Raw genomic sequence first — 16435 nt, 5'->3', positions numbered from 1 at the left:
GAAGAGTCAAACAGCTGCAGGGTTATCAAAGCACCTGCTGAGTTACATTTTACTAGAGTGATTTTTACCTGAAGCAGTATAAACACTCGACACAGAGAAGACAGAACAAACACATACCTGGATATCCTCCTCTTCTTCTTCTTCCTGTGTGGCGAGTTACAGAGAGCAGCGTAAAGCTGAATACCGCCACCTGCTGTACTGGAGCGTATATAATAATAATAATAATAATATGTTTACAGTTTGGTCAAATCAGTGTCATAGAGCTCAATGTAGATTTGTAGAGAACAAAATGAATGTTTTCCCATATATACTCTAATCTTTCTTCATGAAGTCTAGCACAGCTTGTGTTATATTCCCCATGTGTGACTGCTCTGATGAGAACAGCACAGGCATTGAGAGGCTCAGGAGTTGTCCTGTTGTGTCGCTGCACTGATACTCCTCTCGTGTGTAACTGTAGATGAAAGAATCGTGTCTCTGTAGTGGTTTAAAGATCAATATCATCATTAAAATATACTATTAAATAAATTGGATTCATTAAAAATAAAAAATACAAAGAACAGGTAAAAAGAAAATGACAAACGTAATTCATGGAGTGTCCGCTAGGGGGTAATCTAGAGCAGCAGATAGTAGGCGTTGTTTAAATGCACTGGGACCTTTTTTATTAACTGGTTTCTTTCTATGTTTTATCTATATCTGTGACACTTGCTTCATTTATTGACTGTTATTGTTTCTAATGTATGTACTCTGACCTGTCCACTAAGTTACCTTTACATGCATACACACACTCACACGCACACACTCACGCACATACCAGTACCTCTATTGTTGTTGTTTTTGTTTTGTTTTTGTTTCGTTGCTTTGTATTGGTTATTTGTTGATGTTTTCTTGTATTTGTAAGATTTTTGCATATTCTAATAAAAAAAAAAAAAAGAAATAGTTTGGAAACAAATTTATGCGCTTCGCAAACGAAAATAACTATGTAGGCTTATGGATGTCTTCAGTGGAGTGTGCAACACCGTTTTCTTATCAAATGATATTTGAGTGGCAGTTCTTTAAAAATAGATAAGTGGGATGTAGATAGGGAGATTTATGCATTTTTTTAATTTCAAAATATATTAATTTTGAATTATTTTATAAGACTCAAGCACCACTGTGTACACCTGAAAGTTAAAAAATAAAATAAATACAAAGTAAGTGAACCTATTTGTAAATATTGTTATTTATGCTTTGTTTCAGGCAGCAGAAAGACAACTGGACCATAGAGAACGTGACTAAGAGACGCACACAAACACACACAGACACAGCATATTAAAAATTAAATTGTTTGACAAATGCTTTATGTTTTCTGCCAATAAAGCCAATTTTAGTAACATTTTATTGATTGAGCTCTTTCTGTCTTTAACATTCAAGACAACAAAATAACATTCTGTGAAGGTCCACAAAATAACGTCCCTCACACCTTTAAAGAATTCCACATCTTGTCTTTCTGGGAACGTTACTAGACAACGGCCTTAACACCAACAAGCACGTTAAGAGAACGTTTTGAGAATGTCAAATTTTCCAATAAGGTTTGGTCCCCTAAACATTCTGAGAACGTTCTGAATGTTCTGTAAAGGTCCCCCAAATAACGTCCTCCAAACCTTTAAAGAACTCAACATTGTGACCTTCTCAGAACGTCCTTAACATTCAGGGAACGTAAAATTTCTAGCTGGGTTGTCACTTTGTTAATATTGTTTGGAGTTTTGTTCTATCTCTCTCTCCATCTCTCCCCTTTCTGCACTGACTGCGCATGGGAGAGAAAAGCTGTAAGGGCGAAGACACACTGTAAAAGCTGTGCTTTTGGTTTATTCTCAATGAGTAAAGAGCCGTCTCAACTGCAGATCTCCGACTGGTTATTCCTTCATAAAAATAAGAAAACACAACGCAGAACCGGTTACATAGACATGCCGTGTAATGCATTTGACCTTCTTCTCAATGGCAAGAAGTGATTCAACTGGGTAAATACCAAATCCTCCTGGGTAATCTCTATATTTTGTCAAAATAAAGTTTCGAACCTGCAGATACTTAAGAAAGTCCACATTAGGAATACTGAACTTATACTTAATCTCTTGGAATGTGAGAATCGTACCATCCTGAATAATATCACCCACCACTTTAATGCCCTTATCACTCCAATCTTCCAGCCCAGCTCTAAGGCCTGGTGGGAAATCTGGATTTCCATGGAGAGGGGTTGATAGTGAGAAACAATTCTCATAACCTTAACGTTTTCTAGTTTGTCACCATATGTCTAACATATTCTTTAAAATACTATTACCTTTGATCAGAGCAGAAGCTTTAGCAGTTGAGATATAAAGCAAATTACGTAGGGGAATCCCGTCCAGGGATGCAGCTTCAGGTCCAATCCAAGTAGATTCTGGGTCATCTATAAGCCATTCTAAAAGAAACCTAGACTGAGCAGCCAGATAATTCTATAAAAAGGATGGGGCAGCTAAACCACCTGATTTAATGGGGAGAAAAAGGACACTATATCGTAGTCTTGGTCTTTTTTTAGCCCAAATAAATGAAATTATAGAACTATTCAACTGGGCTAGAACTTTTTTAGTAATTTTAATAGGGAACATTTGAAATAAGTAGAGAAAGCGTGGAAGAACATTCATTTTAATGAGATGAATACGACCCAGTAAGGATAATGGTAGGGCACACCACCTATCCAAATTTTGTATTACCGATTGTAAAAGGGGAATGAAGTTTAGACTTTATAAGTCTGATATCTGAGAGGAAACTTTTATGCCCAAGTAATAAAAGCCCCCGGGGGACCACCGAATTGGATGCGATATACTAGGATTTAATCTATGCGAATTATTAAGAGGCATGGCTTCGCTCTTAGAAAAATGTATTTTGTAACCAGAGAAAGATCCATAATCATTAATTAGTGTTATCAAATTAGGTGTAGATTTCTTAGGGGGCTCTTAGTAAATCAAAACATCATCAGCATATAACGAAATTTTATGCTGTTGATCCTTTAAAGAGATACCTTGGATATTTGTATCCTGTCTTATTTTTACTGCTAAGGGTTCCATTGCCAGGGCAAAAAGTAAAGGGCTCAACGGACATCCTTGTCTTGTACCTCTTTCAATATTAAAGTTACTAGATCGAAGACTATTAGTAATTACAGCAGAAAGAGGAAAAGTGTATAATATACGGATCCATTTAATATAGTCAGCCCCTAACCCAAATTTTTTAAGCGCAAAAAAAGTATGGCCATTCCAACCGATCGAAAGCCTTTTCTGCATCAAGTGATATAACCAGTGAGTCTGGGCTATACAAAGAACAATGCTTAATAATGTTAAAAAGCCTTCTTATATTATGTGATGAGAATCTACCCCGTATAAACGTCTGATCGTTATTAATAATAGAGGGTAGTATTGACTCCAATCGAGAAGCCAGTACTTTGACAAAAAGCTTAGAATCTATATTTAAAACAGATATGGGCCTATAAGAGGAGAATTCATCAGCTGGTTTACTTTTTTTATGAACCAAGGAAATATTAGCTTCCATCATTGAAGGGGGAAGGACCCCTTTTTCAAATGAGTTAAGAATCATCTAATGTAATGGGCCAGATAAAATACTGACAGACTTTTTTATAAAACTCTGCACTGAGACCATCAGGACCTGGTGCCTTGTTATTAGGGAGAAATTGAATACAATTCTTAAATTCACTGAGAGTTAATGGAGCGTCTAATATCTTTCTCTGGTCATTTAAAATTTGAGGAAGAGATAGGTTTGTAAAAAAAGCTTCCATATTAATTTCCGCACTATAATTAAATTAAGATGTGTACAATTGCTCAAAAAAGATTCTAAAACTATTATTAATTTCCTTATTATTATAATTCAAAGAACCATTCAACTCTTTAATACAAGGTATATATTGAGTAGATGTCCTAACCCGCAAAAGATTAGCCAAATAGCGATTAGGTTTATTAGCAAATTCGTACATTCTTTGCTTTACAAAGAACATTGATTTCTCTGCCTTTTTCGTAAGTATCGCTTCCAATGCCGTTTTTGTTATTTGTATGTCACATCTTAGTTCATCTGAGGGAGACAAATTATATCTGGTCTGTAGATCATGTAGTTTGAGCTCTAAGTTTCTCTGTTCTCTTCTACCTTTTTTCTAAGCCCAGCTGAATATGATATAATTAAACCTCGAGCATATGCTTTTGCTGTATCCCAAAGTAACCCTGGGGAAACACCCGAAGTTTTGTTTTCTACAAAAAAGTGATTCATCTGTTCTGTTAAAAAATCTTCAAAATTAGGGTCAAAATTTAGGTATGAATTATACCTCCATTGTTTATTAGGGAGTGTCAAATTACTAAAATTTATGCCTATACAGAGCGGTGCTTGATCGGATATCAAAATATCCCCAAAATTACAATACTCAACTTTACTAAAAGAAATTTTAGGGGTTGAAAATCAAGTCAATTCTACTACTGGTTTTATAAACGGCTGAATAATATGTAAAATCCTTCTCATTAGGGTGTAACACCCTCCAAGTATCAACCAGATCAAGTTCTTTGCAGGTATCCAAAACAGCTTTGGCTCTATTCGACATCTGACTACGATTTTGTGTTGAAGGACATTTATCTACTACTGAGGAGAAAAAACAATTAAAATCACCTGCTATAACTGTGTTGTCACAAAGCCAATCCGCAAATTTTGAAAAAACCTTAGAAATAAAATCTGTGGTCTGAATAGGTGGAAAATATATATTTAAAACTGAAATGTCTTGCCCATAAAGAGAGCCTCCTAACATAATATATCTTGAGACCAAATCTTGAGCTGCTACTCCGCCATTACAGTCACGTGACTCCGAAAAAAGATTCTGTCATCTTGATTAATGAGACTCAAAGATCCGAGTAAGTAAAATGATACAAACTTCCCATCACTACTGTCCAGTGTGAAACGTCTGGTGCAGTTTTAATTTTAGAGCTGTAATAAAAGTCTTCTCACACGCAAAGCACAAATACTTTTTCACACCAGTGTGGATCTTTATGTGTTCATTAGGGTTTACTGATTGGTTGATACTCTTCCCACACAGAGTGCATGTGAATGGTTTATCTACAGTGTGGGTCATCATGTGTTTATTAAGGTCTGAGGAGTTGCTGAAACTCATCCCACACCGAAGCTGTGGGTTTCTCTCCGTTGTGGCTTATCATGTGTAGATAAAGGAGTGATGGTTGTCTGAAACTCTTCCCACACTGAGTGCATGTGAATAGCTTCTCTCCAGTGTGGTTCCTCATGTGTCGATTAAGGTGTGATGAGCAGTTGAAACTCTTCCCACACTTAGTGCATGCGAATGGTTTCTCTCCAGTGTGGTTCCTCATGTGTCGATTAAGGTTTGATGAGCGGCCGAAACTCTTTCCACACTGAGTGCATGTGAATGGTTTCTCTTCAGTGTGGATCATCATGTGTTTATTAAGGTCTGATGATTGGCTGAAACTCTTCCCACACTGAGTGCATGTGAATGGTTTCTCTCCAGTGTGGATCCTCATGTGTTTATTAAGGGATGATGAGCAGCTGAAACTCTTCCCACACTGAGTGCATGTGAATGGTTTCTCTCCAGTGTGGATCCTCATGTGTCGATTAAAGTCTGATGACCGGCTGAAACTCTTCCAACACTGAGTGCATGTGAATGGTTTCTCTCCGGTGTGGATCATCATGTGTTCATTAAGGTATGATGATTGCCTGAAACTCTTCCCACACTGAGTGCATGTGAATGGTTTCTCTCCAGTGTGAATCATCATGTGTTGATTAAGCAATGATAACCGGATGAAACTCTTCCCACACTGAGTGCATGTGAATGGTTTCTCTCCGGTGTGGATCATCATGTGGTCATTAAGGTGTGATGATTGGCTGAAAGTCTTCCCACACTGAGTGCATGTGAATGGTTTCTTTCCAGTGTGGATTATCATGTGAATCTTAAGATTGCCATTTCCTCCAAAACTCTTCCCACACTGAGTGCAGGTGAAACGATTCTTGTCTCTCCTTTTCAAAATACCATCAGTCTGTAAATGATTTTTGTCCTCAATTTTAACATGGTGTTCCTCCTCTTTACTCCCCTCACTCTCTTTAATTAGGTCTGAAAAAAAAAAGTTTTCATTAAGTCTTAAAAACTCTCATCAAAAGCTGAAAAGTGAAAAGACACTGGAAACATTGGCTACACACATTGTATTTCTGATGCACATTAAATGTTAAATAAATCAGATCATATTGTGTTTGGTCCATTAACGTGTACACGTTTAAGCAGATTCTATTCAATTCAGCTTTATTTATGTAGTGCTTTTACAATGTAAACTGTCAAAGCCGCTTAACATAGAACTTATAATAAACTGAAACGGTGTCAGTCCAGTTTTCAGAGTTTCTTACATAATTGATCATAAAAGAAATTTTGGTCACATTGATAAGACACAGATTTGAAAGGTGTAAATGGTGTGATGACCCCGGTATTCTAGTTTGGATGTGGCAGATCCTGATTAGGTGCCATGGTAGCTCCCCAATTGGTTCAAAGCATATAAATGCGAGAGTGAGCTAGCTTGTGTAGGATAGTGTGGCTACTGGCCGTCCTCGCATCAAGACCATATCTTTATTTTGGCAACCTTATGGTTTTGTTTGGCATTATTTATGTGTAGTTAAAGTTAGTTATTTTCTTTATTTTCCCCTAGACATTTGTTTGTTTCTTGATTTGTTGTTTTATTAGTTGTATATAATAAATAAGTTGCATATATAATTTTTTTGTTGTCTGAGCTCTTTTATGTTGCAACTCGAACGAGGGGGTCGTAACAATGACCTATTTTTATTTGTATATATTCATAATTACAACAAAATGTTTCTCTAAAATTTGTTTAGCAGACAGGGAATACTATGGATAGAATACTATGGATAAGATACTGTGGATAGAATGAAAGAACCGACAGGGGAAAGCAAAGAAGGAGGTGTTTGTTTCTGTATTAACAACTCATGGTTGAGAAACATACATCCAGTTAGATCATTTTGTTCTCCTGATCTGGATACCTTATGCTTCGGTGCCGACCACACTGGGCACCAAGAGAGTTCACAGCTGTTATAATTACAGCTGTCTACATCCACCCTCAAGCCAACACAGAGCAGGCGCTAAGGGAACTGAATGGGAGCATAAGCGAGCAGGAAACCACACACCCAGAGTCAGCGTTTATTGTTACAGGGGACTTTAACAATGCCAATCTCAGGAAAATCGCTCCAAAATACTTTCACCATATCACCACAAACATGCGTGGTGACCGTATTTTGGACCACTGCTATTCTCCGTTCCGGGACGCCAACAAATCCCTCCCCCGCCCACCGTTTGGCAAATCAGATGACTCTTCTGTTCTGCTCTTGCCTGCTTACAGGCAGAAACTGAAACGGGAACCACCCACCCTCAAGACGTTTCAAAGCTGGACGGACCAATCGGATTCTATACTTAAAGAATGTTTTGATCATGTGGACTGGGAGATGTTCCGGGCAGCTTCTGATGACGACATTAAGGGCCTACTCACACTATGCCATCCGTACCATGCCCAGGCCCGTTTCCCGGATTGTTTGAGAAGTGTGAATGCGCTGAATGGCACAAGCACGGTTCACTTGGCTGGCCCTAGCCCGGTTGGAAGAGAAGGGCCTGAGTGCGGTTCACTTGGCCGGTACGTTTGTAGTGTGAGTGCAAAACGTGCCAAAGCCCGAAACTGAAAGAGAGACGAGACTTTAAGGGATTGTTTCATATGAATTTATTAATCATTCTTACTGTTCAGTGAACGCAAACTGCCGTAATTTATTAAAGACGCAGACATCTCACTGCACGACAGTTGCGCGCCTTCAGCAAACCTCCTCATTCCTGCAGCACGAGGGCTTTATGATTGTTTATGAGCGCCATAAGTGGAAGATCTGTTCGGCGAAATATCTGACTGCGTGTAAATGCATCCCTAAGGACTGTTTGGCAAAATATTTGATTGCATGTCACTGCATATCAAACAACTGAAACGATATAACTAGAGAAATCTCCACTGTGCTGCTGAGTGAGTGAGAGCGCTTCTCACTGAACAGCGCAGCAGCAATGATGTAAGCGTGCCGAGGCCCATTTGTGGTGTGAGTGCGGGCCGTCAGGGGAGACGGAAGGGGGGACAAGCGTGGTTTGGCCCAGTTCGAGGCAACTGTACCTAATGTGAGTACGGCCTAAAGTTTACTCAAGACACCGTTACATGCTTCATCAGAAAGTGTATAGAAGACATGGTCCCAACAAAAACTGTCCATATCTAAACTATCCAAAAATCTGTCCCTAACCCAAAACCATAGATTAATGGCGAAGTTCGAACAGCCCTATCAGTGTGAACCTCCGCCTATAAATCCAGAAATGCTGAGGAACAAAAACAAGCAAACTACAACCTCAGGTAAACTATCAAAGAAGCAAAACATCAATACAGAGGTACAAGGTATAGGGGAGGAGTATGTGGCAGGGACTTAATTACATCACAGACTTTAAAAGTAACAAACCCGCCACTGTAAACATTTCTGCGTCTCTCCTGGACGAGCTCAACTCGTTCTACACTTGCTTTAAAGCCCAGGACAGCACCCACACACTGCGCTCCGCGGCTCCAGACCTCTCCCTCTCTCGGCCTGTGGTTCCCACATGCTTTAAGACAGCTACTATTGTGCCCATACCGAAATAATCTAAAACCACATGCTTAAATGACTGGTGTCCAGTTGCTCTGACACCCATCTTCAGCAAGTGCTTTGAGAAGCTGTTTAAAAAGCACATCTGCTCTGTACTGCCTGCTCACACTGACCCTCTGCAATTTGCTTACAGGAATAATCGCTATACTGATGAAGCAATTGCTTTCACCTTGCACACTGCTCTGTCTCACCTGGAAAACAAAAACACATATGTGAGAATGCTGTTTGTGGACTACAGCTCAGTATTCAACACTATAGTGCCTGCCAAACTAGTGGTGAAGCTCCAGGCTTTGGGTCTACACAGCTCTCTGCAACTAGTTCCTGGACTTCCTTTCAAGCAGACGCCAGGTGGTCAGAATAAACAACACATCCTCATCCACACTGATCCTCAACACTGGTGATCCACAGGGCTGTGTTCTCAGTCCACTCCTCTACTCCCTGTACACACGACTGTACAGCCAAACACATCTCCAACGTCATTGTTAAATTTGCTGATGACACAACAGTGGTGGGCCTAATCACAGATAATAATGAGATGGCCTACAGAGAAGAGGTGCACACTCTGACGCAGTGGTGTAAGGAAAACCACCTCTCACTCAACATCAGCAAAACCAATGAGCTGGTGGTGGATTTCAGGAAAGAGAATAGAGAACACACCCCCATCATCATCAACGGGACACCAGTGAAGAGAGTCAGCACTTCCAAGTTTCTTGGAGTACACATTGCTGGGGAATTGACATGGACTGCTCACACAGACGCAGTGCTAAAGAAGGCACAACAACGCCTCTTCTTCCTCAGGCATCTCAGGTTTGGAATAAGCCCTCACATCCTCCACTCGTTCTACACCTGCACTGTGGGGAGTATCCTGTGTGGCTGTATCACCACCTGGTATGTAAATAGCACCAGCAGCAATCGCAAAGGTCTACATAGGATTGTGTGAACTGCTGGACGCGTAGTAGGAGGTGAGCTTCCCTCCCACCACGACATCTACACCAGGCGGTGCATGAGGAAAGTCAAGTGAATTATCAGCGACTCCAGCCACCCAAGCCATACTTTTCTATCTGTTATTTACATGCACGCGCAAACCCGGGAGATTTGAAACCTGCAGCCCCGCCCTCTAAAACAGAAACCCAGACACACACACACACACACGCAAACATGCCGGTCGATTGAAGTCATACTGCAGATGGATATTACTGAGTCTCTACCCAAAGATAAAACCTCAGCATTATAGCCAAGCAGTTGGAAACTACTGGAAACTACATGCTACAAAGAATACTTCATCGGCGTTTGTTAAAGGAAAGATCAGTATAAAGGAAGGATCAGTAAAGTAACTTACTGATGGACATGTCAGGATGGGTTTCTTCCTCCATTTCTCAAGTGTAAGTACAGGCGATTAAAGTTGCCTGGCTGACTTTAGCTTGCAAATGTATTTAGTTGTGATTTGTCACTTGTAACCGCGTGTACTGTATGAGGTTAACTCGCTTTATTCTCATATCGGGTGCAAAGCCACGTTAAAAACGTGACGCGTGCTGCTTTGTTTACGGAGCTCCGTGGAGGAGGGTAGTGTTTGTGTGTGTGTGCGTGTACGCGCGCTGTCGTCCGGAGGTGTGTGTGTGTGCGTTGTCGTCCGGACCAGGGTTAAGTGTTTGTGTGTGTGTCTGTTTGTGTGCGTGCGCTGTCGTCCGGAGCAGGGTTAAGTGTTTGTGTGTGTGTGTGTGTGTGTGTTAGGACGAGGGCAATATGTGTTTGTGTGTGTGTCTGTGAAAAGAGCAGAATGAGACAAGCTAGAAGATCTCCTCAACTGTTTTTGCACAATAAAATAGTTAGTCGACTGTATTTTCAAGTCCACCGTCTGTATTTACATTGACCCACTGGCAGCTAAAATCCACGCCTACACTATCGAGCGTGTATGAACTGTGATTACTTTTATATTGCTGATTAGCTGTTGGGCATTTCACTCTCTCACTGAAGGCAGTAGACCAATCGCAACAGACTGTCATCGGTCCAATCAGCGCAGATTAGCTTCACGCTAAAGAGGGGTTTGAGAACAAATGAATCACTGGACGATTCATACGGGAGTCGCTGGGATAATTAGGTAAAAATAAATGCAGATTATAAGACCACGAAAGTGTTTTTTGACCTTGCATGCATATTAGACTGTTGTTGGAGACCCTTACAACCAAGATATGACCCTATTTCGTGTATAATATGGGCTCTTTAAGGTACTTTCAAGTCCATAGTTTCGTTAAAAAACACTTGTCTTCTTCACAAAACCAACTATAAGCATGTTGGATAGATGAATTGGTAAATATGGACTCATTTCAAAGGGGTATGATGTCCATGTTATATGAAGTGGTCTAAAGAACTGCCTCCCCTTGCCTAAATTGTATAAAGCTAAAATGGGAAGACGAACTGGTACTAGAAATAGCAGATACAGCTTGGCAATATGCCATAGAACTGGTACACTCATCCCCTGTATGTATTAGACATGGTCTTCTACAGTTTAGGGTGCTTTATAGGCTTCACCTATCTAGGAGCAAGCTGGCAAAATGTATCCAGGGTCAGATTCATCTTGCCCCAGATGTGGTTTGGAGCCAGCAGATCTGATGTTCTGGGGGTGCCCTAGATTACATACATTTTGAGCCAATATTTTTAGATTATTTTCATCTATATGTAATCATGATCATTGCCTTTTCTTCTTTATTGGCCAGACGTCTGATTCTCCTAAGATGGAAAAAACAAACCCACCATCCCATAAACATTGGATATTAGAAGTGTTATTACATGCTAAACTCGAGCACCTTAAGTACATCATCCGAGACTCTACAAAAAAAGGTTTAGAGGTTTGGCAGCCTTTCCTCTCCTACATTGAACGCTCAAAGGTTATTATATCCTTGGTGAGAGTTTATCCCTAGTTTTCTAATTTATTTTATCTATTTTTATTAATTAATTTATTTTTATTTATGGGGTGTGAGTATGTCTGTAGCTATGTACCATGTTAATTTGTTGTTCAATATGTGTGTTGTGGAAAAATTAAAGACTTTGGAAAAATCAATAAAAATAGTTGAATAATAAGAATGTAAGCAGTACTAAAACATTGTTTTTAGAAGAGCAATAATCCCATTAATCTAGTTACAGTACATGTCCCTGTCGAAGGTCTGTGAATTTTAGCTAGTTATTAATTAAAGAAGAACAAGCCTTTCTCGTACGTGACTTTGTTCTTTGTGTGACTGAAATGTAGGTAATGGGTAAGCAGGATGAGAAAAAAAAATATATTCTTCTATTATATATTCCTTCTATGCTAATCAAGGACTTCTGAGACATTGCAAGCATGGGATGGGTCCTCCTGGCCTGGCAGAGTTGATCACAGCTCAAATACAAATTTCTGCCATTTGCTTGCAGTAACCATTTGCTTTTCACCATCCACAATTCATCTGCCCTTGATCTTCCTTCAAATAGCTTTATCATGTATGGAGTCATTTGACAGTTTATGACTTAAGTGTTGTAGTGCTAAAATCAACAGAGACATTGATTGCTTGTATTTCAATATATTTACTATTGTTGAGTCATGGCCTGAGGAGAGTATGTTAATGTTCTCACCCACTTTATCTCCTCTGCTGTGCTCTCATGTTCAGTTGGTTTTGGGGGTTGGTTTTCACTCATGTTTGACAATGCTTTACTCAGGGTATAATAAGGAACGGTAAGTGTTGATCTGGGAGAATGGCTTTTACTCTGCCTCTCCCTCATGCTGCGTAGCCTCATATGCTAACAAAGGCAATTTCACTGTTTTTGTTGCTCAGCAGTGCACGTACAGCTAATTTCTTTATACAGTATGTTAGTTTGTTTCATTCTATATTTAAACATGTAACTGAATAAACAACTTTACCTGCTTTAAGCTTTGAGATTCTTTCTCTTTATCAATGATAATAACAACTTTGATGGGGTCAGATTAATTACAATAAAGTCAGATAAATAATGGATTTAAACACGCCATCCTTCAACTGCTTTCTGTTTCCGATTATTGGTTCAGAATAGCAGCGTAAGCTCCAAACCATACAGCTATGTTTCCATTTAAAACTGCCAATTAAATTAATTTGCAAAACTGGAATATCGCATAAAAAATATGCAAATAAATCAGTGTTGTCGGGCGACGAGGAGGCACAGTAGGTGGTGCTGTCGCCTCATAGCAAGAAGGTTGCTGGTTCGAGCCTCAGCTGGGTCAGTTGGCATTTCTGTGTGGAGTTTGCATGTTCTCCCCAAGCTGGCGTGGGTTTTCTCTGGGTGCTCCGGTTTCCCCCACAAGATCAAAGACAAGCAGCATTACACTGTTTTAAGGATCTAAAAATTTATTCTTTAAAAAGCAAAAAGATTCCAATGGTGGCACCTGCTGGTACGTGAAGAATATGGTCAATATTGATGAACTTCTTACTCAAAGGTTTGCATATCATCAGCATGCTGTAATCCATTTCTTACACAGCAAAAGTCATTTTTAGACTAGTTTGTTGGCCAGTTGTAGTCAGTGCAATGCTAAACATTATTGTTCCACTATAATTTGTTTATTTTGCGTCATGTTGTCCCACAGCAACATCATATAATTTAGAAAACTGTACAATGTTTTATAATAATTAATTATTTTAATGTCCATTTAATTCAGCATATTTAAAATTAGAGTCATTTACATTTTCTGACATACTTTAAATCAGGGTTTCTACAGGTGTCACCAAGTAAAATTTAAGACTTTTAAAGACATTTTTAAGACCAATATGAATGAAATTTTAGACCAAAGAATTTTTCAAATGCCCCAGAAGAAAAAGATTTTTATTTGTCCTATCAAAAAATATTTTTTATATAAAATATTTAATAATACAATAATAAATCAAAACTAATAATAACATTAAAATATTTTAGATATTTCTTAGCAAAATATCTTAAATATTGTGTAAAAACAAGAGAGCTCGACTTGGATCAACACACTTTTTTCCAAAATAAACTTTCTTTAAAATAAAAACTAATTAACAAATGTTTTAAAAGTTTATAAACTATAATAAACTAAATCCATTCACAACAATCTGTCCAGGTGGATATCCTCAGCAGTCTTTACCATTATGATAAATAGAGTTAAAATGACCTTTTTAAATAAAGGTTGAAAGTTTTATTGAGATGGATTGTTGGTGATTGTATGGGTTTTGACCAAATTGGGTAACAAAACATGAACACAGGGAAATGAAGACTTGTTTAAAAAAGCTTTAAGACCTACAACACAATATTTCAGTAAATTTAAGACTTTTTAGGGCCAAATTTTAGATTTTGGAATTTAAGACATTTTAAGACTCTGCGGAAACCCTGTTTAAATACAATAGCCCTGATAATTAGTTATTATAATAAAGATTTAATTCTAACTCTGATACTATCTGTGAGAACTAGTAACAACTACTAGAAACAAATTTAAACCCATAAAGAAGTCGATGTAAAAAAGGGAGTTTTGATCAACCTGACATATGCAAATGGAAAGTACCAAGGCAACACTGTCACTGTAATAGCAGATATCTTTTATGAGAATACTGTAGGTCATATATTGTCAGCTCAGTTTAACTTTTTATTAATTTATTGTTTTTATTTATTTTATATAGCGACAGTGCTCAAGGACGCTTTACACATAGTAGGAGAACAAGAAAAGCAATAACCTTAAGAAGGTAGAGAAAATGGGAGACTAATAATACATAATGACAAAATACCTGAGAATAAGTAACAAAAGAAACTCATTCCTGTCTTTCAATGAGTGCTTATGTGCATTCAGGATAACTAGGCAGCACACTCAAGGCTGCAGCATGGATTTAATTTAGTATTCTTATTAAAATATATCTGAATAAAAACTAACTTGTTTGTTCCTGCGGATCTTCCTTTTTCTCTGTGAATGTTTCTTCAATCTTCACATCTTCACTCTCCTCTTTAATAAACGCCATCTTTATAACAGTGTGGAGATCAGTCGCTTCAGCAGGAGTTTTTCTCTGTGTTTGGACACTTTATTCTGTTTAAAATGAACAAAACAGTGAACAGAAACAAAATAACTTCTCTTCAACACTTGCTTCAATAGTTTCTTTATATGAGAGTGATTAACAAAAATAAATCAGGTAAGTCTGAGCAAGAAACAAAAGCCACAAACAAATGACCTGATAAAAACTAGTTCTCCATTTATTATATATATATATATATATATATATATATATATATATATATATATATATATATATATATATATATATATATATATATATAATATTGTATACCTATATTGGAATGACATTATGCTTGTAAATAAATAAAACCTTCATTAAAACACATTTCAGTTGTTCAAACAATAGCCCTCGATTACTGTTATTAAAATAGTACTTCGTTGTATAAAGGATTAAAATAATAGTCAACCGCAGGTATATAATATCGAAAGGAAAACCTGAAACTTTAATCAATCGGTTTATATTTGTGTAAAGTTGTGAAACAAACCTTCTTCCAGTTGAACCGCAGCGCGGAAGCGGCGCAGCCTTATGACGTCACACAACACGCCAAAATAAAAGTCTTTTTTGTTCAGCTTTTTTGCCACTTACTGTTGCAGTCAGGACATGACAAATTTCACACTTCTTTTCACATCTCACATAACATATCTGCTCTCTCTCTTTCAAATACACAGACATTCAGTATTTGAAGTTGATCAAAACTTTTAATCCAAACATTTTTACACAATTTTGAAAAACTTGTTTAATCTACTAAGTATAAGTGTTTTTTTTTTTTCGTTTTTATTGTTGTAAAAAGTTTACATCACAAAACAGAACAATCAACATCGCAAGGCATATTTACCATTATAAATATATAAAATAAATTAAAATTGTTACAACTGCAACAAGGAGCAAGAAGCAGTACAAAAGATCTACATCAAAGGACGAACAAAATATTCTAACAATAAATATTATGAAAATGAAGTACAGAGAGCTTCAGTTATTTTACTTTGGTTTCTGAAATATTTGAAGCTTTGAGCCACTTTCTCTACCTCAGAAAGAAAACATCTAAAAGACGGTCTGCACTTTTTCCACTTACAACAATGAATGTGATATACCCATTAGTAAAATAAAGTTCACAACATCAGAGAAAGAAAAATGTAAATCAGCTTTGTAAAATAAAATATCTTCTAGAACAATAGGGGGGACTTAAATTCTCTTTAATGAAAGCCAATTATGGATGTCAAACCAGAATTTAAAAGTTAATTCACAAGAAAAACATAAGTGATCGAGTGTTTCTGGAGCAGAAGCTACACTTGTCAACATCAAAGTTAAATCTTTTTTGAATAAACTCGTTCACATGATATATCCTGAATAAAATTATGTAATGAGTTTCCTTAACCTTAGGTGCTACAGGATATTTAAGAGAAAAGGTAAAAGCTTAGTCCTCTACTAAGGGTTTAACAACTCCTTGATGATAACACTTAAAATCACCCATTATAAGGCGTGTTGTAAATAAGCTTGTTGTTATATTTACTATCAAAAATATCAACATTGATATTTTTAAAGACGGAAGAAAAGTTACAAGTGTACAAGGGGATCAAAATAATTACTTTAAATTAACCTAAACAAAGCAATAGGTATAGCCTCACAAATTTCAGTATAACCTTTATCTGTGATTTTAACTCTATATTTATTTAATA

General features: G+C 37.6%; 2 protein-coding genes and 1 pseudogene across 4 annotated transcripts in view; all 3 read right to left on the bottom strand.

Annotated features, from left to right (window-relative positions):
* Positions 1-6114, bottom strand: part of LOC137491343 (uncharacterized) — a 32269-nt gene extending 26155 nt beyond the window's left edge. Inside the window, exons 1-2 of the mRNA XM_088650130.1 lie at positions 5927-6114; positions 118-5759 (exon numbers count right to left, since the gene is read on the bottom strand). The gene's annotated coding sequence lies outside the window, so the exon portion shown is untranslated. The remainder of the gene's footprint in view (positions 1-117; positions 5760-5926) is intronic.
* Positions 1-16435, bottom strand: part of LOC148680587 (uncharacterized) — a 232162-nt pseudogene that overhangs the window by 85177 nt on the left and 130550 nt on the right. The gene's annotated exons all lie outside the window — the stretch shown is intronic.
* On the bottom strand, positions 1309-15294 carry LOC148680601 (uncharacterized). 2 transcript variants are annotated; one of them, XM_088650601.1, is made up of 3 exons: positions 15244-15294; positions 14621-14770; positions 1309-6136 (listed from the first exon to the last, which is right to left on the bottom strand). In XM_088650601.1, the coding sequence occupies exons 2-3, from the start codon at positions 14703-14705 to the stop codon at positions 5142-5144; spliced, it is 1080 nt and encodes a 359-aa protein (XP_088506727.1). In that variant the 5' UTR covers positions 14706-14770; positions 15244-15294; the 3' UTR covers positions 1309-5141. The 2 variants fall into 2 exon arrangements, with proteins under 2 accessions (XP_088506727.1, XP_088506728.1); XM_088650602.1 differs by having other exon boundaries at positions 14621-15294.

This window comes from Danio rerio, chromosome 4 (genome assembly GCF_052040795.2).
Source record: "Danio rerio strain M-AB ecotype USA chromosome 4, GRCz13ab, whole genome shotgun sequence".
Lineage (NCBI taxonomy): Eukaryota > Metazoa > Chordata > Actinopteri > Cypriniformes > Danionidae > Danio > Danio rerio.
The sequence above is the reverse complement of the archived record's forward strand: the minus strand, read 5'-3'. Positions and strand labels throughout refer to the sequence as shown.